The following is a 24,030-nucleotide window of genomic DNA, read 5'->3' as shown; positions in this document are numbered from 1 at the left end:
AAGGTGGCTCAGATGCAACACAATTCTGCTTGACATGCCTAACATCACTGTTTAAAGATACATTGCTCTTAACCCTGCTACCTTTCTCCCTACACCAGATGATGGACAACCACATGACTGTGTAGCAGTCATAATTGAAGCTTGTTCCCCCAGACCTGATCAATGATGATTTTATTTCACAGGGAAATGCCAGAGCGGATGCTGCAGCTAAGGCAGCAGCACAACTAACAACACTAAAAACACCTCACAATGTCTTGCCATTTCTGAACCACCACTGACACCCACAGCTGAACTGCAGGACCTACAGGCCAGAGCCAGCCCTGAAGAGAGGCTGACTCGGAAAAAACGCAGAATGCTCTTTTTCTAACAAAGCGTGGTATGGACCAAATGGCAAACCATGTTTGCCCAAATACTTATTTTCTCATTATGCTAAGCTGACACATGAAGAGGATCATGTGTCAAAAGGGGGTATGATGAGTGAAATACTGAAATGGCAGAGCCATCCAAATACAGTGCTCATCCACAACTACAAAAACCTTTGATCAATTAGAAATGGACTTCATTGAGCTAACACCTAGCGAAGGAAAGAAATATTGTCTAGTTTTTGTTGACATGTTTTCCAAGTGGGTGCAGGCATTTCCCACCGCTAAGTCAGCAGCAATAGCAAGAGCTTTAATTAGAGGAATAATTCCCAGATAGGGAATTCCAGATAAGATCTCGTCTGACAATGGTACACCTTTCGTGAGCACGGCCCTGAAGAGCGTCCGTGAGTGTGAAATTGAAATGAGGCAACATTGTGCCTATCACCCGGTGAGTGGCAGGGCTGTCGAAAGAGAGAATGGTACATTGAAAAGCAAGTTGGCTAAATGTTGTGAGGAAACTATTTTAACTTGGAGAAAAGCACTACCGATTGTTTTGATGCACAAGAGAGCTAGGGTCAGAATCAGAAATGGCCTCAGCCCATTTGAAATCCTCTTTGCACGGCCAATGAATACAGGGATTGGACCGACTAAGAGGCAACTTCACACCATGCCAGCCAGTGTGAAGATGAAATGTTACGTTATTGTGCAAACCTGTCTTCCGTGCTTTTTGATACCCATAAACAGGCTAAGCATGCCCTCCCAAAAGCCACAGTGCAAAAACTACACGACCTAGAACCAGGAGATTGGGTCGTAGTGAAGGATCTGAGGAGAATAACTGGAAAGCATGCAGGTGGAACGGACCTTTGAAAATCCTCCTCACCACGGAAACAGCAGTGAAGGTCGCAGAACAGGCCACCTGGATACACGCCAGCCACTGCAAACGCGTTCCTATGCCCACGAACAAGACACCATCAAGTGTGCCGAGCGTCAGTAAGTGAACCAACGCTTTCCCCCGCCTTGTGTTTGCAAGGGAGAGAGAGCTGTGAGTAACAATTAGGACCACACATTTCTCAAACTCACAAAGAGGCAGGCGCACTGAATACGGGGGGAAGCTGAGGTGCCATGGCTGATGCGATGATGCCAATGACTATACAGTGCCGCTGGAAGGGTGACAGATGTAGAGGAATTCACAGCATATTCCTACACACTGTCACCATTGCCCCACTACTGCTCCTGCACCAAGGCACATATCAGCCTAACCAACAGACCAACCAACCAACAGAGGTGCAAAAACTCAAACAGCAGTTGCAGAACATCCAACTACAGAAGGAGGAGGGACTTGCTGCCTGAGTCTACTCACTCCCCACTGAGGACTGTGGAAAATTCCTGGTCCTCTCTGGACTGGATTCCACCCTATGCTGTCCTTCATGATTGTTGACACATCTGTTTAATCTGAAACATTGCTTAATGATTGGTGATAAGACATTTTTGTGTTCAATGATTAAGTGTAGTTTGATTATAGTTGATTTATGAGCGTAATACGCTCAAATGGGGAATGTAATGCATGTCTTATTATTCATCTTCTCTGTTCCTCAATCGTGAACCAAATTATTTCATCTTCTCTTTACTCAGTCCAAGCATTACTACCTTCAAGCCAAATGATTAACTATGCCATTTGATTAGGTGTATGTATGTGTTAATCTGTTGACCATGACACCACGGATGTACTCACCTACTCATTAAGGGAACATCCTGCATGTTCAAAGCTGCTGATTGATCACTGTCCTGACTGAACAACACATTATAACGTGCCTATTGTGCTGACACTGTTCTGATGGTAATGTCATCCTATTTACAAGATAATGTATTGTATATAACCTGACAATTTTCCCTGTTCTGGGCTCTCTTCTTGCAGTCTCACTCGAGGTGGCATGGAGGAGTCTGTCTGCAGGCATAAAAATAAACTCCCAGAAAGACAACGGACGACTTTGTGCTTTTTAACACAAAATTGGCAGAACATGCCCAATGATACTTCGGCATGTGGAATGCCAAGGGCAGGGATCAAACCACCAACCTTCTGATAGGTGGATGACTGCTCTACCTCCTGAGCAATCACACTAGAGTCTTGATGACTTTAATTTACACACTGACAATAACACAGACAAGAAAACCACTGACCTTTTACATTGACTGGAAGATCTGAGTTTCATACAACATTTTCATGAACCAATTCATAGCTGTGGTCATACCTTCAACCTTGTCATTACACAGGCATTTTCTGTTGACATTTCATCAGTCATGGATGTGGTTCTGTCTGATCATTATTTAACTGAATTACCAAGATTAAAATTTTTGAAAAAAGTTTATAAAATCGTAGCTTTGTTTATCTTTCCTACTGCCAGTGTCTGTAGTCACAGCCACACACAACAGTGGCAGTTAAAGTCTTTCAGCCTGTGGAGCAAGGGGGCTTCCTCTGCTCTGCTGCTCCTCCTCTAGTCTCCTGTGACAAAAGTGCGTTTGAAAAATTCCACTCTGGTTTTAGGGCCCAGCACAGTACAGAAACAGCTCTAGTCAAAGTCGTGAATGACCTCAGAATGAACAGCGATGAGAAAAAGTGTCCTTCTGTCATTTAAAGAATATTACCAGGCAGACATGGAAAAGTTAACATATGCTTTTATCTCCAGCAGGCTGGACTACTTTAATGCTCTTCTGTCTGGTGTGTCCAAGAAAGTTATTGGTTACAGCTCCAACAGAACGTCGCAGCACATGTTCAGACAAAAACCTGAAAGCCACATTACTCCAGTCTTAAAATCTTTACATTGGTTACCTGTCTGTCACATAATCCATTTCAAAATTATTGTACTGGTTTGTCAGTCACTGAATGGTTTTGTGGAGATCTGCAGTCTCCCCTCCCTTTTCATGTTGTGCTCCTGTTGACACCTTCAAACAAGATCTTAAGACATCTTTTTTAACACTGCTTTCTCCTGAAGTGTCTTTTCTTTTTATCTAACAGCTAACATCTTATTCTGCTGTTGAAATTCAAATTTATTTTACTTTGAATGCAAAACTTTTGCTTTTGCTCCCATTTTTCATGAGCTGAACTCAAAGATCTAAAACATTTTCTATATACACACACAAAAAAAGATTTCTCTCAAATATTGTTCACAAATCTGTCTAAATGTGGCATATCAAGATGCTTATTAGACAGCATGAATATTGCACAGGTGTGCCTTAGGCTGGCCACAATAAAAGGCCACTCTGAAATGTGCAGTTTTGCTTTATTGGGGGGGGGGGGGGGGGGGGTCTGGAGGGGTCAGAAAACCAGTCAGTATCTGGTGTGTCTCCTTCGCATAGAGTTGATCAGGTTGTTGATTGTGGCCTGTGGAATGTTGCTCCACTCCTCTTCAATGGTTGATATACGCCAACCCAGAGAATCCCAAACATGCTCAATGGGTGCTGGCCATGCAAGAACTGGATGTTTTCAGCTTCCAGGAATTGTATACAGATCCTTGCAACATGGGGCCGTGCATTATCATGCTGCAACGTGAGGTGATAGTCGTGGATGAATGGCACAATGATGGGCCTCAGGATCGCGTCACGGTATCTCTGTACATTTAAAATGCTGTCAATAAAATGCACCTGTGTTCGTCACCCACCGCCACCATGGGTCACTCGATCCACAATGTTGACATCAGCAAACTGCTCACCGACATGACGCCACACACGCTGTCTGCCATCTGCCCTGAACAGTGAAAAACCGGGATTCATCCATTAAGAGAACACCTCTCCAACGTGGAATGTGAGCATTTGCCCACTCAAGTAGGTTTCGACGACGAACTGCAGTCAGGTCGAGACCCCGATGAGGACAACGAGCATGCAGATGAGCTCCCCTGAGACAGTTTCTGACAGTTTATGCAGAAATTCTTTGACATCAGAAAAGTTTTATTACCAAGTACGATTTTACACATACGAGGAATTTGCTTTTTTGAAGTTGGTGCTTGACACATTTACTAAAAATAAGCTATTAAAAAAGTAAAAAATAAGCAATATAAATATATATATACACAAGTCTGTTGTGCAGTCTGTTGGTTATGCAAACCGATTGTTGCTGCAGTTGTCCGGGTGGCTGGTCTCAGATGATCTCGTGGTGAACATGGTGGATGTGGAGGTCCTGGGCTTATGTGGTTACACGTGGTCTGTGGTTGTGAGGCTGGTTGGATGTACTGCCAAATTGTCTGAAACGCCTTTGGAGACAGCTTATGGTAGGGAAATGAACATTCAATTCACAGGCAACAGATCTGGTGGACATTACTGCGGTCAACATGCCAATTGCACGCTCCCTCAAAACTTGCGGCATCTGTGGCATTGTGCTGTGTGATAAAACTGAACAGCCTAAAGCACACCTGTGCAATAATCATGCTCTCTATCAGCATCTTCATATGCCACACCTGTGAGGTGGGATGGATTATCTCGGCAAAGGAGAAGTGCTCACTAACACAGATTTAGGCAGATTTGTGAACAATATTCAATATTTTTTTGTGTATATAGAAAATGTTTTCTATCTTTGAGTTCAGCTCATGAAAAATGGGAGCAAAAACAAAAGTGTTGCGTTTATATTTTTGTTCAGTGTAAATAAAGTTGATGATGATGATGATGACGATTATTAGTATTGGTTACTCCTGAGATGGAAGACTTTTTAGGGAGTTACTATGGAGTGTTTGAAGAATAAGGGGATGACACACAGCTCCAGTGATTTGTTGAAAATTTGGGTGAAGATGGGTGTCCTTTGGTTGGCATAGACTTTTAGACAGGATGGGAACACACTGTCTGGGCCTGATGCCTTCCTGATCCTCTGTCTCGAGAAGAAGTGACACACATTCTTTTCACAGACCTGAATGCTGGTGGGGGGTCAGTGGAGAAGGGTGGAAGTAGTGCGGTTATGAATGGTTTTTTATGTCTGAGCTGGGGTGGGTGATCAATTTCAATTTCAATTTCAATATTAATATTCCTTTATTAGTCCCGCGAGGGGAAATCCCAAATTACAGCAGCATCAATAAAGAGGATAGAGTAGTATAACAAGTGCATGCAAATTAAAAACAAGTACATACAAAACAGTGAGATAAAAAGAAACGTCATCCTAAAAAAATTGTAAATAGTATTTACAGACTGTTATGTACAGGTTGTATTGCCTGGATTATTTCACACATTATTGCACTGATTACTTGGAGCAGTTTTTGTTGTATAGTCTGACAGCTGCAGGGAGGAATGACCGCTCTTTCACACACTTTGGATGTAGCATCCTGTCACTGACGGAGCTCCTCAGTGCAGTGAGTGTGTGTTGGAGGGGGTGGGAGTCAGTGACTGTCATGGAGGACAGCTTGGCTGTCATCCTCCTCTCCCCCACCTCCTCCACCAGTTCCAGAGGGCATCCCAGGACAGAGCTGGCCTTCCTTATGAGTTTGTCCAGTCTCTTTCTGTCAGCTGTTGTGATGCTGCTCCCCCAGCAGACTACACCATAGAAAATGGCAGAGGCCACAACAGAGTCATAGAAGGTCTTCAGGAGTGCCCCACGCACCCCAAAAGACCTCAGCCTCCTGAGCAGATAGAGTCTGCTCTGTCCTTTTTTGTAAAGTGCAGTGGTGTTATGAGTCCAGTCCAATTTGTTGTTCAGATGAACACCCAGGTACTTATAAGATGTCACCATCTCAATGTCCCTTCCCTGGATGTTCACTGGTGATGGTGAAGAGTAGGGGTGCCGATGTGCCAGCACCGTTCCCTGGGGGGCCCCTACACTGCAGAGGACAGTCCCTGACACACAGTCCTGTGTCCTCACATACTGTGGGCGGTTGGAAAGGTAGTCCACTATCCAGCATGTGAGGTGTTGGTCCACCCCCAAAAGCTCCAGCTTGTTTCTCAGGATGGCTGGCCTGATGGTGTTGAAAGCACTGCTGAGGTCCAGGAAAAGGACCCGAACAGAGCTCCCAGGCGATTCCAGGTGAGACAGAGCTCGATGGAGGAGGAAGATGAGGGCATCATCCACTCCGATGCCAGGCTGGTACGCAAACTGCAGCGAGTCCATGGAAGAGCTCACCAGGGGGCGCAGGTGGGCAAGGACCAGCCGCTCCAGGGCCTTCATGAGGCGGAATGTTAGGGCCACCGGCCTGTAGCAGCTAGGGTCTTTGGGATGTGGGGTCTTTGGCACAGGTACCACGCAGGACATCTTCAAGAGGCGTGGCACCCTTCCCAGTCTCAGGCTCAGGTTGAACAGATGTCCAATGATCCCGCTCAGCTCATCAGAGCAGGATCTGAGGAGCCTGGGACTGAGGCCATCCGATCCTGCAGCCTTCCTGATCTTTAACCTCCTGAGCTGATTCCTCACCTGGAGAGGTGTGAGGCACAAGTTGGAGCAGGGGGGCTGAGTGTCTTGTGAAGTGGAAGGGGGGCTGGGAGGAACAGTGGGGGGTGGCGTTGATGGCGGTGAGCTGAATACTGTGGGGTGGGGGGATGCTGGCAGATCAAAAGAGGGCTGCTGCAGTGCTGGTACAGCTGGGGGAGGGGCAGATGTTTCCTTAAACCTGCAGAAGTAGGTGTTCAGCTCATCTGCCCACTTTGGATCCCCAGCTGCCTGGGAGTTTGGCTCCTGGTGGCCTGAGACGGTTTTCAGGCCTCTCCAGACTCCCCTGGTGTTGTTCTCCTGCAGCTGTTCCTCCATTCTCTTCCTGTATCTGTCCTTCCCCTCCCTGATATTCCTTCTTAGCTCCCTCTGAACAGTTTTCAGCTCCTCTTTGTTTCCTGACTTGAAGGGTGGGTGATGGTTGTTGATGTTGGCCTATCAAACCTGCAGCAGAATGTTTTGAGGTTGTCAGCCAGTTAATGGTTCTCAGCTGTGCGGGGGGATGATCACATGTAGTTTGTAATGTCCTGCAGTTTTCTCCACTTGGACAAAGGGTTGTTGGCTGAACAGCTCTCTGCTGTAGCACCTCTTTGCTGCTTTAATCTCTTTTGCCAGTGAGTTTCTGGTTTGGATAGACAGAACTCATTCCTTCCATCCTTACATCTGTAGGCCTCCTCCTTAGCCTGGCAAAGCTGGCCAAGTTTACCCAAGGACCATGGTTTATTGTTGTTGTATGTACAGAAGGTTTCAGTTGGCACATACACAACACACATGAAGTGTGTGAAGTTAATGTGCTCTATTTTGGCAGTTTGTGGCTGACATTTCAGCAGTTGATGTCCCCAAGAACAGTGAGGTGGGACTCTGGATGTTTGTGCTACATGTTTGTAATCTGGTCAGCCAGGAGTTGTAAAGCTGAGGTGGGATGTGAACACTGACCAGAATAAACAGGGAGAACTCCCGTCGTGAATGACAGGGTTTGCAATTTATGCATGTAGTCTCATGGTGAGGGCTGTTTGATTTCTCGAACACTGTGACATCTGGAGACCAACTTTCATTAATGTAGAAGCACAACTCGCCTCCCCTGGTTTTCCCCGAAAGTCTGCTTGGAAAATGCAGAAGCCTGGTAGGTGTAACTCAGTGTCCGGTGTGTGCTCACTGAACAAGGTTTCAATAAAGCAATAAAGCTCTGCTATTGTTGCTACTCCGGCAGTCTGAGGTGATGTTGCATTAATGTTGTAATATTGAGGGACAGTTGAGAATAACTGTTAAGCCTCATTTGAAGCCAACTAAATAAGTAGTAGTAGGTTGGAGGTGGGTAACTCTTTTTTCATGTTGCTTTTTTGATGAACTATACAGAAGCCTGTTCTGCACAGAGACAGGGGCTAAAATGGGGTGTTTAAGACAAAAGATATGTAGTAATTGTTAATGCACAGAATGTGAGAAAAATAAGGTGTTCTGAACATTAAAGTATGTAAACCTTCTCTAGTAGGCACCTAAAATTAAACAAATCAACCTGAAAATGAGCATAATATGGTCCCTTTAAATATGTGGGAAGGAAGTGTTCCCAAAACAGAGGGTACGCTTCATCAAACTTTTGTGAACTTGTGTCAAATTTGAGTGCAGGTTTGTTCTTACTTGAGGAAGAGCTGAGACTTAGCCTCCATCAGTTCTACTCCATCTCCCTCCTCTGGCTGCAAAGGAAGACCAGCTAACAAAGAAACTACTGCCTCCATACTGGCTTGGTCCAAGTCCCTGCACATTACGCACGCACACACAAGCACATGCACGCACGCACGCACGCACGCACGCACGCACGCACGCACGCACGCACGCACACACACGCACGCACACACGCACACACACACACACAAAGGAGACAATAGTGAGGAGGGAGATCTCTCAGTTCCTTACCATGTTTTAGTTAAGCACATGTAACAGAGCTGCACCTAGTCAGACACTTGACGTCATCATCAGCAGCCTGGTTGGAGGTTCCCATCACCCAGTCTGTCAGGTACTCCACCATCTTGTTCCTACAAACAACAGATGAAGACAACATAATGAAAGACCCTTTCCAGCAGGAAGGTAAGGTAAGGTAATAAATCAGCATCTGAAGGACAAATAGAGGAAAACAAAACCATCAACCAGGTTTTAGGTTTGTCATTACATGCTCACCATTTAAATTAGTTTGATTCATATATTGAATAATATATTATGTAGATAATTAACATATTTTATATATCCAGATCAGAGTTTTAAGGTCTAGAAAACACACTGAAAGATCACTGAGGTAGCTTTTTCATTGACATGCACACATTCATGTGTGTATACCTAACAATCAGCTGTTGTCACTGACCTGAACTTCATCTCCTGGCAGAAGGACAGGTCATCTCGTCTCTCCATCATCACCTCCACCAGCTGGCATAGCTTAGTTTTGATCTGGATCGCATGGACCACATTGCCCAGGATGCGCACATACCTGAGGGATGGAGTACAGGTCTGTATACATCAGAACACTACTACGTTCTGCCTTATGCCAAAACATAATGAAAATTAGCAGAAGAAACTGCAAAACGCAGAATATCGCAGAAACACACACACATATACACACAGTCATGTCAAAGGGGTCTGTTAAGTGAGAGCAAGGCAGCATGCTCTACTGATGCTGCTGTAATCTGGAATTTCCCCTCGCGGGACAAATAAAGGAATATTGAATTGAATTGAATTGAATTGAATTGAATTGAATTGAATTGAATTGAACATTAGCTAATTCCTTGGACTGACTCAGAAGTGCAACCACATCAGCAGATGCAAGACTCAAGTTTGTTGAAGACTATAAAATCTTCAACAAACTTGAGTCTTGCATGGAGTCGGATATTTTGTTGGGAAAAAATGAAAACAAGGAGGAGCATTGCCTGAACATGAGAGTAGCCTCCGTGACAACCACTATCAGTTCATCTGCATATGGAGGTTGACCTGCAGATGATTCATTTGATTAAAAAAATAGTGCAATAATGTATTTGCATCAAATGAATTGAAACTATTTTTTTCTGAATTACTGAAATTTTATTCATCCACCAGATGATCAGGCATTCTAATAACTAAATGTGCCTAAATCGTAAAACACAGAATTTAGAAACATTTAAAGAGAAAACAAAGAATTTGAGAAAAATTCAAATGGATTTCATAAGGTAGGTGTTCGATTTTGGACTGACGAAGATTATACTATACAGCACAACATATACAGTTTAGTTTGAGGTGGTGCAGTGGTGATGGATTTAGCTGACCAAGCACCAGACCCCGATGCAGTTGTTGATTAACTATTGTCTTTTTCTGAGAAAACCAGTGATGTTAAAGATTCAAGGTGGGAGAGAAGAATGGCGTGGTTGAGAGTATTGAAAGCTGCAGTTAAGTTGAGGAGAATGCTAAGGTGACCAGGGTCTGAGGAGAGTGGACAGTGCCTGGAACAGTCTTTTTTGGAGACAAACCCAACCAGACCAAATTTCAAACTCCACAATAATCATCAACTGACCACACAATTCCCTTTGAGTTTTTGCCCTAGACAATAGTGATCACTGTCCCAGTGCCTGTGAGAAACACTCAAATTTCAAAATCTCAATCTCAGTTTCAACAGGACGCTTCTGAATGGTTAGTCAAAAAATGTCTTTCTATTTTTTTGGAACTTCGATATTTTAACCCATTCAATACAAGCACCCCCTGTACAGGGGGCAGTGTGAGATGCCCGCAGTTCAGATGGTCAATGCTCACACTACGAAGCATCGATGGTACTTTGTAGCATACTAGAACGACGGGGAGAAACTCAGCTAAAGGGCTCTAACAAGCATTGCCACCCAAACGAAACATACTTCATACCCCAAGAAATTATATGGGCATGTCACGAAAACATGAAAATAGCGTATGTCCACTTTAGTGCGTTTGCTCATTTCACAATGTCACGCAAACCACACAAGCCTGGTATCATATGAAAGCAGAGAGTCTGAAGGTCTGAAGGTGAAAAAGAGGAGGGGGTGTCTAGAGTGGGGGGAGTGCTCTTCACGCAATATACTGTCTCTGGGGTTACCTCCTTCTGGATCGTCATTGGTGTTTCTAGGGTGAACTTGGGTGCTGCCCCTCGATTCGCTTGACTGGTTGACAGAGGTGTCGATCATCAAATTTGACCACTGGGTTGCTGAGACATTGACCAGTCTAACTGCGCTGTTAGTTTCAGTGCTCCTTGTCATTTACACATGAATGGGCAGAGCGCACACAGAGGACACTGCTGACCAGCACTACTGGCCATTCACCTCCGGCTGTGAAAAAGTAGCTAGCGAGAGCACGCACATTCAAATCAAAACATGGGTGCTATTATTGGTTGCAAATAGTGGTATGCAAGGTTTCTTATTTTTTTAGCTTTACACATGCATGAATCGCCATTTGTTTATTTGTTTCTATCAGTGCACATGTGGAAATTGTGCAACAATGCACAACATGTGCTGTCAGGAGGTTCCACAGGTCACGTTATCTTTACCTTCACTTATGATTGCAGATAACATGCCACCGCTGATACTCACCTTACGTGATGAGTAATAGGTTACAAGATGGCTGTAGCAGCTGGATTAAAGGCCTCCATGCATGATCGACCCTCCAGGTTTAGAACCTGTTTGCCTAAATGTGTTCTCACTGCAGAACACACGCAACATTTACAGGGCTGGCTACAGTCCTTTACAGCTACGGGGGATAGAGCAGTGAGTTTTATCTATAATAACCTACTTAACTTCAATGTTCATACACCATAATAAACTAGTCAGCCAATGCCACAAAGTCAGATTGCATTTTTTCTTGAACATATAGCCAAGCTTTTCCTAAGCAAATACAAGTACATCACACATGAATTCATATGAAACATTTTACAGATATACAATAAAGATTTATTGACCGCAGTCATGAATATTTGTACATGGAAATACAGTGCAAGTGAAGGATTCACTGAATTCAAATTAGAAAAATGTGGATATAGATGTTGACATTATAGAACCTGTTAACTAACATAATCTTCAATTTTCTCAATCGTCAGGTATTTAGCCTATAGGAGTTTTGTGAGCTGGTGCTGGGGCTTCCTTTGGCGGAAGATACGTGTAGTCATCCCATCGTGTGTGTCGTACTTTGGACGCGCTGGGAGTTTCCTGACGCCCAGGGAAGATACAGAAACTTCAACCACCATCCCCCTTTGAATCTTGACACGTAGCTGCTGACACGTCCGGCAGGATGCTTGTCTTCAGAATCTTAGCTCTGTACCATGATGGGTCGACAAAGACCTTCTTCATGATCATGTACATCAAATCATCAATATACCCTGTGCAATAGACACACACACACAAAACACACATACACACACAGAAGTGAATCGCAAGTATTATTTACTAGATTATTCAACAACTGTTAATATAGTAACATCTTGCACTTCGAATTTTGTAGTTTCTTAGGTATTTTAGGCTGTATTTTGGTTTATTTATTGTGTTGAAAGTACCGAGTTGCAGTACTTTGTGTCATGTACGATATAAATGTTTATTTTTTTGAATGGAAAAAAAAAAGTTAACACTTACGAATATCACCTCAGTCTTCACTGGTTTGGCTCTGCACTCTCCCTTCATGGACTTTGGAAAGCTCAGTTTGAAAAGAGGATCCCCTGATGATGTGGTGGCTTGTCCTCTAATCAGCATTCTAGCTGTAATGCAGTGCATTACAACATTAGTCCTTGCAGAACACAGAAGCCTGGACAGCTGTAACAAAATATATTGGTATGATAACAGGGCATACTTAGGAGTAAAACATGACAGCACTGTTACAGTTTAAATTCAAGCACTATAGGCTGCAACAGCTCACTGCTACACTTGATCAACAGCAGGTAACTGTAATGATGCACTGGCCTGTATAAAAAGGGAGAGGTGACATCAACTTTATCTTACATGTATAGCTATCCCAATAGCATACAGTGTAAAAAAAGGATCACTCATAATTAAACTCTAAGAGGAGAAACTCATTGCAGAATGGTTGGCTTGGAGTGTAAATTGTGCTGCGATGTAACAGTTTCAACCACGCACTCGTTTCACCCTGGGCTATGCTAACATATTCCAGTTTAGAAAACATATCCAAATGTATTATTTTCACAAATTTCCGAAGCGTAGACCCAGAGGAGCATCTGTATATGTATCGCTTGACCGACTGGTTTGCTGGGTTTGCATATGGAGACCATGCTTATCGCTAACTAGAAGCTAACAGTTAATGTTAGCTTGTGCTATATGGCAAAACACATGCAACAACACGCAAGAGTTCGCGCTAATCTCCAAAAGAAACTAATTATTTGTATACTTACATGTCCCTCCTCTGTGGGCATTCCACGGAAAGCGTACTTATCCCTCAATGGGAGGGAAGATGGGGAGGGGGCTGGGGGCTGGTGGGTAGGAATATGCAAATGTGTGGGCTTGTTACATCATTGTCCACGCCGGATTCGATAGGCTCATTTGGAAGCTGCAGGCAGGGTGCTTTCAGAAATCCGTATCTCACTCAAAAAAGCACGGACAATCTTATTTCATACATCTTATTTTGTGTGTGGCAGCACCAGAGACCCAAAATAACACTCCAAATCCCAGAAAAAGTGAGTTTTTCATAATACGGGACCTTTAAAAGCAATTTAATCTTCAAATTGTTTGTAACGAAGCTTGACATTAATAGTATTTTCTCTATGACTGACCCTGCCATGGCACTGGAAAACTTTTCACAATGTTATTGCTGACAGACATGGCCTAAAAAGAAAAAAAAAAACAGAATTCAGACGGAGGCCTTAGTTCTCCACACAACTCTCTAATGCCATCCACAACTGAGACAAAGCCTGAGTCCAAGGCTAAATCAAGTGACCTTTAGGTAACAAAAATCTCCACCAGCATGATTAAGGAGGCCAGATTATTATCAGTCAGCTGCAATAGAAATAATCATCAATAACCAGTCAGAACTTAAATAAATAACTCACAAAACAAGGTTACCAGTGAGATAAAATGAAGTCTGCTCTCGTGGGGGCTATGAATAAAATCCAATTGCTCCAAATTTGGTAAAATTTGTCCGTTTGGAGTCTTAATTGATAGGTCAGTTTTTCCATCCTAAATATCTCTAGAGTAATTCCAATCTAATCATCCAGGGTAGGCTGAATGGGGCTTAACCATCTCCTTGTAATTGTTTTCTTACTTGCCACCAAGAGTAACTGCAGCAGCTTTATCTCACTCCTATGTTTCAAAAAAGAGATATGAGCCAGGTACAGAGTATCAAAATTCAGAGGTATTGAGTATTAAAGACTGTGCTTAAGGAAGCCTGGATACCCTTCCAGAAAACATTTAACTTGGGACAATCTCAGAAGATATGATAGTGGTTAGCAACAGTCGAGCCACATCCACAGCCACATGTCTCCAGCATGGCATACCTTTATACCTCTCCTGATACAGTGTCTTGAAATATCTAATAATATTTTTCCAGCAGTGCTCTCTCCAGCTCATGGAGTTAGATGTTGACCACTGGAAGGACCAGATGTTGCCCCACGCCTCCTCAGAAATCCCAATCCCCGATTCCCTTTCCCATTTGCCTTTAATGTATAAAGTGTTATTAACACTGGCATGGGAAAGCGCTTTGTTTAGCTTTGAAATGGAGTTAGAAGGGGTCATGGTCATGGCATTTTTCAGAATGTGGTAAAATTCTGATTCAACATCTGAAAGGTCAGTCAATTTACACTCACAATCAATATATGATCATAACTGCAGGTATCTATGAAATTTGTTTCGTGCAAAGTCGTTTGTCCCGCAAGGTCTCAAAGCTGTGCACAGTGTTTCTTTGAATAAGTGAGAGAAGTGTTGTGAGACCATACATTGTCCATGATTTTAAGTTAGAGTCGTATCTGTTGGGAATACAATCTGAGTCATAAACAAACCATCTGAAAATTCTCAACATTCTATGTATCTCACAAGTACTAATTACCTTCTGCCAGACTTGAAGTGTGTGGGTCATCCAGGGGTTCCCCAACTTCTCAAAATGACACATTTGACCCTTATCCGCTATTACAGCTTGGATGGGGAACTGATTTGACAGACTGGACTCCAGCTCCTTCCACCCAGCTATATATGTTTCATTACACCAGTATAGAAGGGGAGCTATTTGTGCAGCATAATAATAATTCCTTAGACAAGGGAGACCCAACCCTCCACATTCCTTGGTGAGTTGAAGAGTGGCATATTTAATCCTTGGTTTCCGGCCCTGCCAAATAAGTCTGGAGATCCATTTTGTCCCACTCCCTGAATTGGTTTTCACTCACCTCTATAGGTAAGTTTCTAAAGAGCTTAAGTTGTCAGGGGAGCATATTAATCTTCACTGCACTTATCCTAGAACTAAGGCTCAAGAAGGGGACCAGATTCCATCTGTGTAAATCAGCTTTTATACAACAGTTAATTCCGACAAAGAAACATTCCATGAGTGCTGATATAGAGTACAACAGCACTGGGACTTTTTACTGACATTATCACTCCGCTGTTCAGGCGTTCTAATAACCGTTAATTAACGTTACATCAGTTGTTAACTTTCTTAGATTGTGGCAAACTTTGCATCGCAAAGATGGACATATTTCCACAAATAACATTTGATCTAAATTATGAATGGTCATCAGACTCAGAGGAGGACGAAGGAACACAGTGTTGAGGCAGTTTTATGGATTGATCCGGACAACTAAAGGGGTGCTCTACAGCATCTGCAGCTACCTTGGACTTCCGGCTGGATTAAATCGTTAGATCAACGAACCTCCAGTTAGCCATTCATGTAACTTAATGCAGGACCCAGAGTTTATACCAGCTAACAATGTTTTCGAAGGAGTCGTCAAAGAGATAAGACGGGCAGGAGAGGACAAAACAACACACCACCCCCCGATCTCACCTGGTAAGCAAAATATTTGACCATGACGTTCAACGAAGAAACAAAAACTCAGAGACCCACAGGAGAGAGAGAGAAAAAACCGAGAGAGGGGCGCTATGTATGAGGAGCAAGGAAATGCGCTTTGCCCGGTAGCATCACTTGAAAAATACCTAAAGAAAATTCCGCCTGATGCAAAGGCCCTGTATCTGCAGCCGAGGAGGGTAACAGTGGCGACAGACAGCTTCTGGTATACCGCCATTCCCCTGGGAGTAAACCAGCTGTCACAGACGTTACCCGGGATGTGCAAGGAGGCAGGGACACACACATCTTACACCAACCACAGCCTGAGAGCCACTGCCATACAGAAACTGTCTGATGTGGGACTCTAGGCGAGGGAGATCATAGCAGTGAGTGGGCATAGGTGAGATGCTTTATATAAACAGACACAAACTACGATGTCAATTTTGATTCATAGATAATGTGTCACAAAACATAAAATACATATCTAAACAAAAACTTGTTTCACAGGTCTGAAAGCTCACTAAAAAGTTACTGGAGACCATCTATGGAGAGCTGGAAACAATGGAGCAATGTGCTGTCTGATCGAGCTGTTAACTCACCAGAAACACACATCATGCCACCAAAGCGTCTGTCAACAGACTCTTATTTCAGTGGTTGCACAATAAATGGAAACATTCAGATAAATGTAAATGATACAAAGTAGTCTTTGTTTGACTTCAACTTTTGCATTTACTTTTGTCTTTGTTACACGTCTTCTTGGACATTTTCTTTGTCTCTCCGTCATCTCACTTCTTTGTTCGAGACCGGTCTTTACTTGTTCTTTACTCGAGCCACTTTTTGGCATTTTAGTTTTTGTTTAGCTTTTGTAACTTCAATTTTTGCTTGTCAGTTGTCTTTTGCCTACGGAAGCCCTGAAAGGCAAGGTGGAAAAAAAAAAATAAAACGGGCAATGTTTAAGTTTATCTCGTACGTACGAGACAGTATCTCATATGTACGAGACTATCTCGTACGTATGAGTTAGTATCTCGTACGTACGAGATACTATCTCTATTACTGTTACTTGTTGTGCTAACTGTGTTGACTTTATGTCCATTTCAGTGTCAGACAAAGATCAGGGCACAGGTGATGTTTCTGGGCTTGATGTCAGTCGAGGGCGGCGATCCCAAACACCGGCTCTTGTCTTGGTTGCTGTGTAACTGTTCCATTCAAACAGTGTTGGCACTGCGTTTGCTGCTAAAACCCGTCTACCTTTGGGGGTATTTCGAATTTGGGCATTTTCAAAATGTCGGCTGCATACCTTCGTATGCTGAGTTACCGAAAATCCCGTCCTGCATATTTTCTACAGCCACTGTGCACGAAGTTCGGTGTCCTTCGGGAAGCAGTGGAAGCTAAGCTCGCTGTTATAGCGACTTGAGCCGGCACAAAGTGGCACACAACAGTGCTCATTAGAGCCACCCACCGTCTTCTGGAACTTAAAAGTCCCTCTCACATTATACTTCGTCTTCTTTCGTGGATGTTGATTCATTTTTCATTCCTTGTATTTATTTTAGCGCTGTTTTGACTGGAGAGGGAAGTAAACCGGAAACTGGTTTGCCGATTTCAGGTGGAATCGGAAGTACGTCACGAGGCTTGCGCACAGAGCCTATTGAGTGGTACCATAAATTACACAAACCGACATAACGCAAATAAAAAGACATTCTCAGATAGATAGATAGATAGATAGATAGATAGATAGATAGATAGATAGATACAGATTGCATCTCCACTCAATCAGAGCATGCCACTTAGTTACCACAGTAAAAAAAACAAACAACAACAAAAAAAAAAAAAAAAATCGACCACGATCTGAATCTAAAATCTGTTGTCGCAAGAGTCCGTAGGCTACATGACGTGCATTAGCCCACTACTTTAAAGCATCGATTGAAAAAGACAAACACAAAAATGATTACAAATATGTTTGAGCCGCTTGCGGCTCACTTTTGCATGGCAGGTCAGTCTGGATGACGTGGCATACTGTCAGTGGCGGAACAGCTACGTGTTGTCACATGGAGCTTTCATTCATAATTCTATATAAAATTATGTGATATAAATGTTTTATGGAGAAATCTCTCAGTCCCATTGTGGTTTACAGCAGATATTTGTAGTTAAAGTAACTGAGAAGGTTAAACCTCTCGTTTCAGATTTTTTTTTTCCCTCCAAAATAACTGAGCCAGTGGCCCTGAGAGGCAAGGCGAAAAAAAAAAATAATTGCGAGTTATCTCGTACGTACGAGATAAACGTAAACATTGCCCGTTTTATTTTTTTTTTTCCACCTTGCCTTTCAGGGCTTCCGTATTTGCCCGCCTGTTGGCATGTTATTTTAATCTTTTATCTACTTTGATAATGCTCACCGCATTGAACCGCATAACTTTTTTTTCCAGAGTTAACGCCGAACTCTTCTTTTCTTTAACCATTAAAGCCGAATGTGGCGTTGTGGCTCGTTACTCGTTGTGGCGCTGCACGAGCGGCAGCCTGTTACAGCAGCTCTCTCTGGAATTTCCCCTCACGGGACAAATAAAGGAATATTGATCTTGATCTTGAATTACGTAAGATTTTTATAGATACTTTTGACAGTCCATCGGAAGTGTTTTCAACTTTATTTTTAACCATACGGCCATCAACCTCTTCGGACCGAAGTCTTGTAGCCAACCTTCACCCATCTGTCTGGGTCAAATAGCAGCCGAAAGAGACGTTCCTCGTCTGCTGCTGACACTGGAGGCTGTCCAGCTCCTGAAGCATCCCTGTCCAATATCGGCTCTCAACCGCGGATTGACTGGTTCCCCCCGTTGGACCACAGTGCATATCAGAGCCACAAACGACAGCCCGGGGCCCCTCTGTTTCACTTTGGGACCAACCACCATTGGATCACCGCTGGCACAGAAGTAGGCATAATAATAGGCCATAATAATCGCAATTTTCATTAGACTCGCTTAGTCATTCATTCAAGAAATCAACACTACATTCACGTCCTCATTTTTCCTCAAAACTACTTCTCACTATTGCCAAACTTGTTCCTTTTATTATTTTGCTATAGCGTCTTCATCCAGTTGTTTGTATTTCATCATATAATCCATATTATTTGCCGTATTATTCATTATTCATATCCATTCTCATTATTGTGTCAAATAAATAATATTTTTCCTTTGAGTCGTTGTCAGACGGTACCCTTTTGAGCTGGAAATAGACGATCCCTGTATCGAGAGTTTGCGCTTCAGATGATGAGATTGATCTCTCATTAATTCATTAATTATTATTAAATCAGCATTCAAAGAAAAGAATAAATAAAATCCTTCTGAGCTGAGGAGGGTTGGTGCCTCTTTTTATATTCACGAGTGCAAACATTAGACCCAAGGGTTTAGTGACTTGATTCCCCTACACTCTGCTTAGTTTCAAAGCATGCAAAAGCACTGGTGCAGTTAATCATGAGCCCTATCTTCTTCATCTAAGTGCCCCCTTAATCTGCCCACATTTAGTTCAGATTTTACTCATATTATGGCACTTATATTACTCTTGTCAAGTCATAGAAATACTTAGGAATTTGACTTGACAGCAGACTATCTTTTAAGATTTATATTCAATATTTTACTGAAAAAGTTGGGGAGGTGGAGAAGGCAAGGGAGGTGATCAGGTTGCTGTAGATGAAAGACGTGCACGTGTTAACTGTGAGGGAATTGGAGGTGTTGTCACTAGGTTTGAGAAGTTTGTTTTATTGTGGAAAGCATTAGAGATTAGAGCATCTTTTTCTTGTTGAAGGTAGTCTGTATAGGCTAGGACACATATGTCTAACCTATTCCACAAAGGGCTGAGTGGCTGAAGGTTTTCTTTCCAACCAAGCAGCAGCACACCAGTCTTGAATCATTTCATTAGCTGATCTCAGTCTTCAGACAGCTGATTGGTCAGACTGCGTGCTCTTGACTGGTTGGAGGAAAAACCTGCAGCCACACGGCCCTTTGTGGAATAGGTTTGACATGCCTGGGCTAGGAGATGCACTGTTTTCTGGCATAGTCTTTCAAGATGGTGCTAACAGGATTTCATTTGGTGGAGCTCAGGAGTATACCAGGGAGCTGAGTGTGTGAAGGAGCCTGTTTTTCATTTAGTCATGTTATTATAATAGTTGACAGATATTGCTTGAAAAAAAATCTGTCATCTGTTAATTTATCAGATGGGCGTGATAGAGGTTGCCTACCTCTCCTATGCTCCTTTCCTGGTTATTTTTCTATATCACTTTTTTTTTTGCTTTTTTTATTCAGTTACAGGGACTACCTGTCCCAAGCAATATTCAAATCTACTTAGACACTTGCATGGACTGACAGATTGTAATGCGTTCAGAGGTCACATGCCGAATGTTGAAGACAGAGGGTGGTGGATAATGGCTGGTTTTTCTAACAGCTAACGGATTAATGGGTGTCATCAAAATCACCACAACAGAAATCTTAAGAATTTTAATGTTTTACTTTTTTTATAGTGCTTATATTCTATTTCCTATCAGTGCACTGCACATAGACTGAATGAAGACTGGGTTCAAGTTGTAGCAGTGACATTGAGTACAGCAAATTCGACTCTGATAGTTACTACTAGTTACTATGATAAGTACTACCTGGGGAGCAGGGAGTACTGACCTGACCAGATTGAGCATCATCGTCTCGATACTGGCCTGTCCCAGGTGTTCAGAACTGCCCTCTGAGTGATTATCTAACAGGTTTTTCATGATGGCGATGGTCTGCTCCACAAACTGGGTGTTAGTGTCATTGATAGGAACCTGGAAAAAGGAGAACCAGTGAGTACATTCCAGATAGAAAAATATTTGTGGTACCATACACATCTTAAAACGCCACAAAAATACTAAATATTATAAAAAATACTGCAGTTTCATTAACCCTTGGGTACTTCACAAGACATCACAAGATCAGGCATTTATCACAAGGTGTGCTGATACAAATCACAGTAAACAACTAGTTTAAAGGTTCACTCAACTTACACAAAAACTGACCTTGGAAAGAATAGGAAATTATGAAGATACATAAAGCTGAATAAGCAAGCCGTAGACATGATAATACAGAGGGGCAGTGGGCAGATGGGGTCCAAAAAACCTCAAGATTCATAGTATTTTTTTGAAAACACAATTTATACATAAATTACAACTTTTTTAATTGCTTCAATCTTGTATCAATACAGACAGATTTGGGATGGAGTTTAAATGAACTATACTCATCAATCCTGAATCAGCTTTATCAGTCAAGCTTGTGTACATAAACAAGGAATTTGACTGTAGTTTTAAGTTACACTCAATGTACTTACACACACTTAGAAAACAAACTGAGTTAAAGAATTGTTACATTATCACTAGAACTTCCACAGTGCTACTCACCGGTCCCTGTGTGTCAAAGAACTTGCCGATGCTGTTCCTTAGCTTGTTGAAAAGCATGGGGTAGAGGGCCGGGCTGAGCTCTAGCCCTAGCAGGTCTTTCACATTCGTGCGAACATGGAGGCCGACTCTGTCGTGGCCACACACCAGCAGGGCCAGCAGCCGGTCCAAGAAGCGGCTGACAGGTGTCTCACTGGCGGCAGATGAGGAGCAGGAGGAGGCTGAGGGCACAGGGCTGGACACATCACAGGGACCCATGGAGATCATGGAGTGTTTGCGCTCACTCATGGGGCCCATAGGTGGGCTGTAGGTGGCCGGGCCAGGGGTGCTACGCTGCTGGAGACATACACCGCCCAGAGCACACAGGAAGCCTGTCATGTTGATCCATTCCTGCTGTTGGGGTAGGGGGATACCAGGAGCACACCAGAAAGACTGTATCTGTGAATGTAATTATTTTAAACTTTTTATTCTAGCTAGCGACAACTCCAGATACTAGTTTCTCAAAAGCACATTCAGATGACAAGTCATCAGTCAGACATGAAAGTGTATTAGCTACAACAATCACTGATCCCCATTATTTGAATAGGAAACTCCTGTTGAGTGATTTAACTTGACAACATAATTACTTAATTATTCCACTTGATTAATTTACAAACGTTTAAAATAATTAGTTTATATGGTGTCTGAATGCTCTCTATTCAAGGTACTTCAGGCAGTCTGTACAACAGCCTACATTCAAAGTTTGCAAATTATAGGCAGATTTAGACTCAGAGACGAGATGATAGCAGCTTGAATAATAGTTGATGATAAAGCTAGTTAGTCAATTATGCTTGGTTTAGTGTATGTGTGTCTGCAAACCTTTGTGTAATGGTGTAATACGTGGCAAGACTGACAGGATGTATAAAATTATGAACCGCTGTTGAACACTCTGTAAGACTGGAGCCGGAAAACCGCAGCTTCAACTGGGTCTTACTAAGCCAGCCAGCCAACCAATGGTACCATCACACATTCTACAAAACATGAAATAACTTTTGAACCATTTATGATAGAGATAAGCTTTTAATGTGTCTGAAACATGACATTCCCAAGACTTTGTATGGTGCCTTTACAACAATCCGGGCAGATTTAAGGTGCATGCAATCATATGATGCACAAACAGAAGTTTGCTTGGTCACTGGAGTGGAAATTTCCACTAGCTCCCTAAAGGCATAAAACATGGCAAATGCATGAAAAAGAAGAAATATAATGTGAAACGAGCAAATGTTCGGGACTGTGCATGTTTGTTTGTCACTCTGTTTGTCTGTATTCAGCTATCTAAAAGTATCAGTCCAATAAAAATTGACAAGCCCTTTGGAAATAATGAAAACACAATTATGACACCATGGAGATGGCACGCCAAGAAAACTCTCCCATCAGACATGTAAAAAACCAGACCCAAAGCCAAAATAACAGAAGCACCAGGTTATGTTTACTGTATTAAGAAAGGGGGCGAGGCATCTAAATATAAGAATACAAAGCCAGCTCAGAACATTGATTAAAAACATCGGATGTTAGTTCCCCCCATGACTAGCCTGGACATCAACAGAATGGATGGCAGGCAAGAGTCGGTGAACCGACTGATCCTGGAGATACAGGACTTCAGACAAAACAAAAAAGACCTAGAGGACATTAATGGAAAATCTACAATAACTAACTCTGGGTTGGACAAAGTCGAGGATCGTGGGGAACGAGGAGAGGCTGCAAAACGTGGAGGAGGCATTAGCCGAAATGCTAGAAATACAAGAGCAGCTCCAGTCGAAGCCAACAGATCAAGAGGAGCCCTCAAGGATTGAAAATGTGAGGATATACAGAGCATTGAAAGGAGCTGAAGGCGATCCCAGGTCAGTGATTCCCTTCGTGGAAAAGCTCCTGAGAAAGAACCTTGGCATTCCTCACACAAATGATGTGCAGACAGACAGAGCCCACCAGGAGTTAGCACCAAAGCCTCCAGCAAGCACCCCGCCCAGATTGACTCTAGTCAGATTCCTCAGCTTTAGAATGATGGAGGAAGTGCTAAAACTGGCAAGGCAAAAGAAATGCTTCACATGGAAAAACTGCAAAATCACCTTCGAGCATGACTACAAACCAAGAATCCTAGCCAGATGGGGGGGGATATGGGGAGGCATCAAGGTACCTGAAGGATAACAACATACAGTTCCAGTCTCTGTATCCAGCCCGGCTGACAGTTTACTTTGAAGATGGGACGAGAACTGAAGACACAGTGGAGGAGGTAACGTTGGAGCTGGCAGACTGGGGGCTGCCAATTAAAGTCATTGCTTCTGAAGAGGATTCAGAGATGGTCATGGCAGTACCAGGCTACAAGGAAAAGCTGCAAGCATTCAGATGTGAACAAAGAGAAAACACAGACTAATTTATAAATAAAGAACACTGTCTGAAATGCGCCATTCTGGCTCAAGTAAAGGTTGACAATTAAAAATAGACAAAACAATGTAATTCATAGTGACATAGTCTAGACATAAAAAAGGGGGATTTTTTTTTCATGGCTGTTGTCATGGAAGAAACAGAGGTTATACCTCAGAGTTTAGGCAGTTCAGTGAAAGGAACTCACAAGACAAATGGTTCTATGTTCAACACTTTCTTAGTTCTGTTTTGTTTTTTTCTGGGGAGGGGATTGCTTACTCTTTGTCAGGAAAGAAAGAGTGATCATTTTACTTCAGTTAGAACAAAATACAAGGAGGACCTAATTTCTTTTAATGTTAATGAGGTTTTCAATTCAATTAAGAAAAAGTAAGTCCGATTTTGTTGAAAATTGAAAAAAAAAAAAAAAAAGAATGCACAAATAGCTTTCCTCCAAGAAACACAACTGATCCAAACATACAAAATTAAAAAGGAGAAGGGTTTTAGGCATG

General features: G+C 42.7%; 1 protein-coding gene across 8 annotated transcripts in view; it reads right to left on the bottom strand.

Annotated features, from left to right (window-relative positions):
* Window positions 1-24,030, bottom strand: part of nf1a (neurofibromin 1a) — a 162,557-nt gene that overhangs the window by 96,134 nt on the left and 42,393 nt on the right. For 3 of the 8 annotated variants that reach the window (XM_076734334.1, XM_076734337.1, XM_076734339.1), the window contains exons 20-24: window positions 21,125-21,559; window positions 20,376-20,515; window positions 9,110-9,232; window positions 8,703-8,786; window positions 8,392-8,508 (exon numbers count right to left, since the gene is read on the bottom strand). In XM_076734334.1, coding sequence (XP_076590449.1) covers window positions 8,392-8,508; window positions 8,703-8,786; window positions 9,110-9,232; window positions 20,376-20,515; window positions 21,125-21,559 — 899 coding nt within the window. Of the gene's footprint in view, window positions 1-8,391; window positions 8,509-8,667; window positions 8,787-9,109; window positions 9,233-20,375; window positions 20,516-21,124; window positions 21,560-24,030 lie in introns of all 8 variants that reach the window. The other 5 variants (XM_076734335.1, XM_076734338.1, XM_076734336.1 and 2 more) reach the window with 4 other exon arrangements.

This window comes from Chaetodon auriga, chromosome 7 (assembly GCF_051107435.1).
Source record: "Chaetodon auriga isolate fChaAug3 chromosome 7, fChaAug3.hap1, whole genome shotgun sequence".
NCBI lineage: Eukaryota > Metazoa > Chordata > Actinopteri > Chaetodontiformes > Chaetodontidae > Chaetodon > Chaetodon auriga.
Note: the sequence above shows the minus strand (reverse complement) of the source record. Positions and strands in the feature narration are given on the sequence as shown.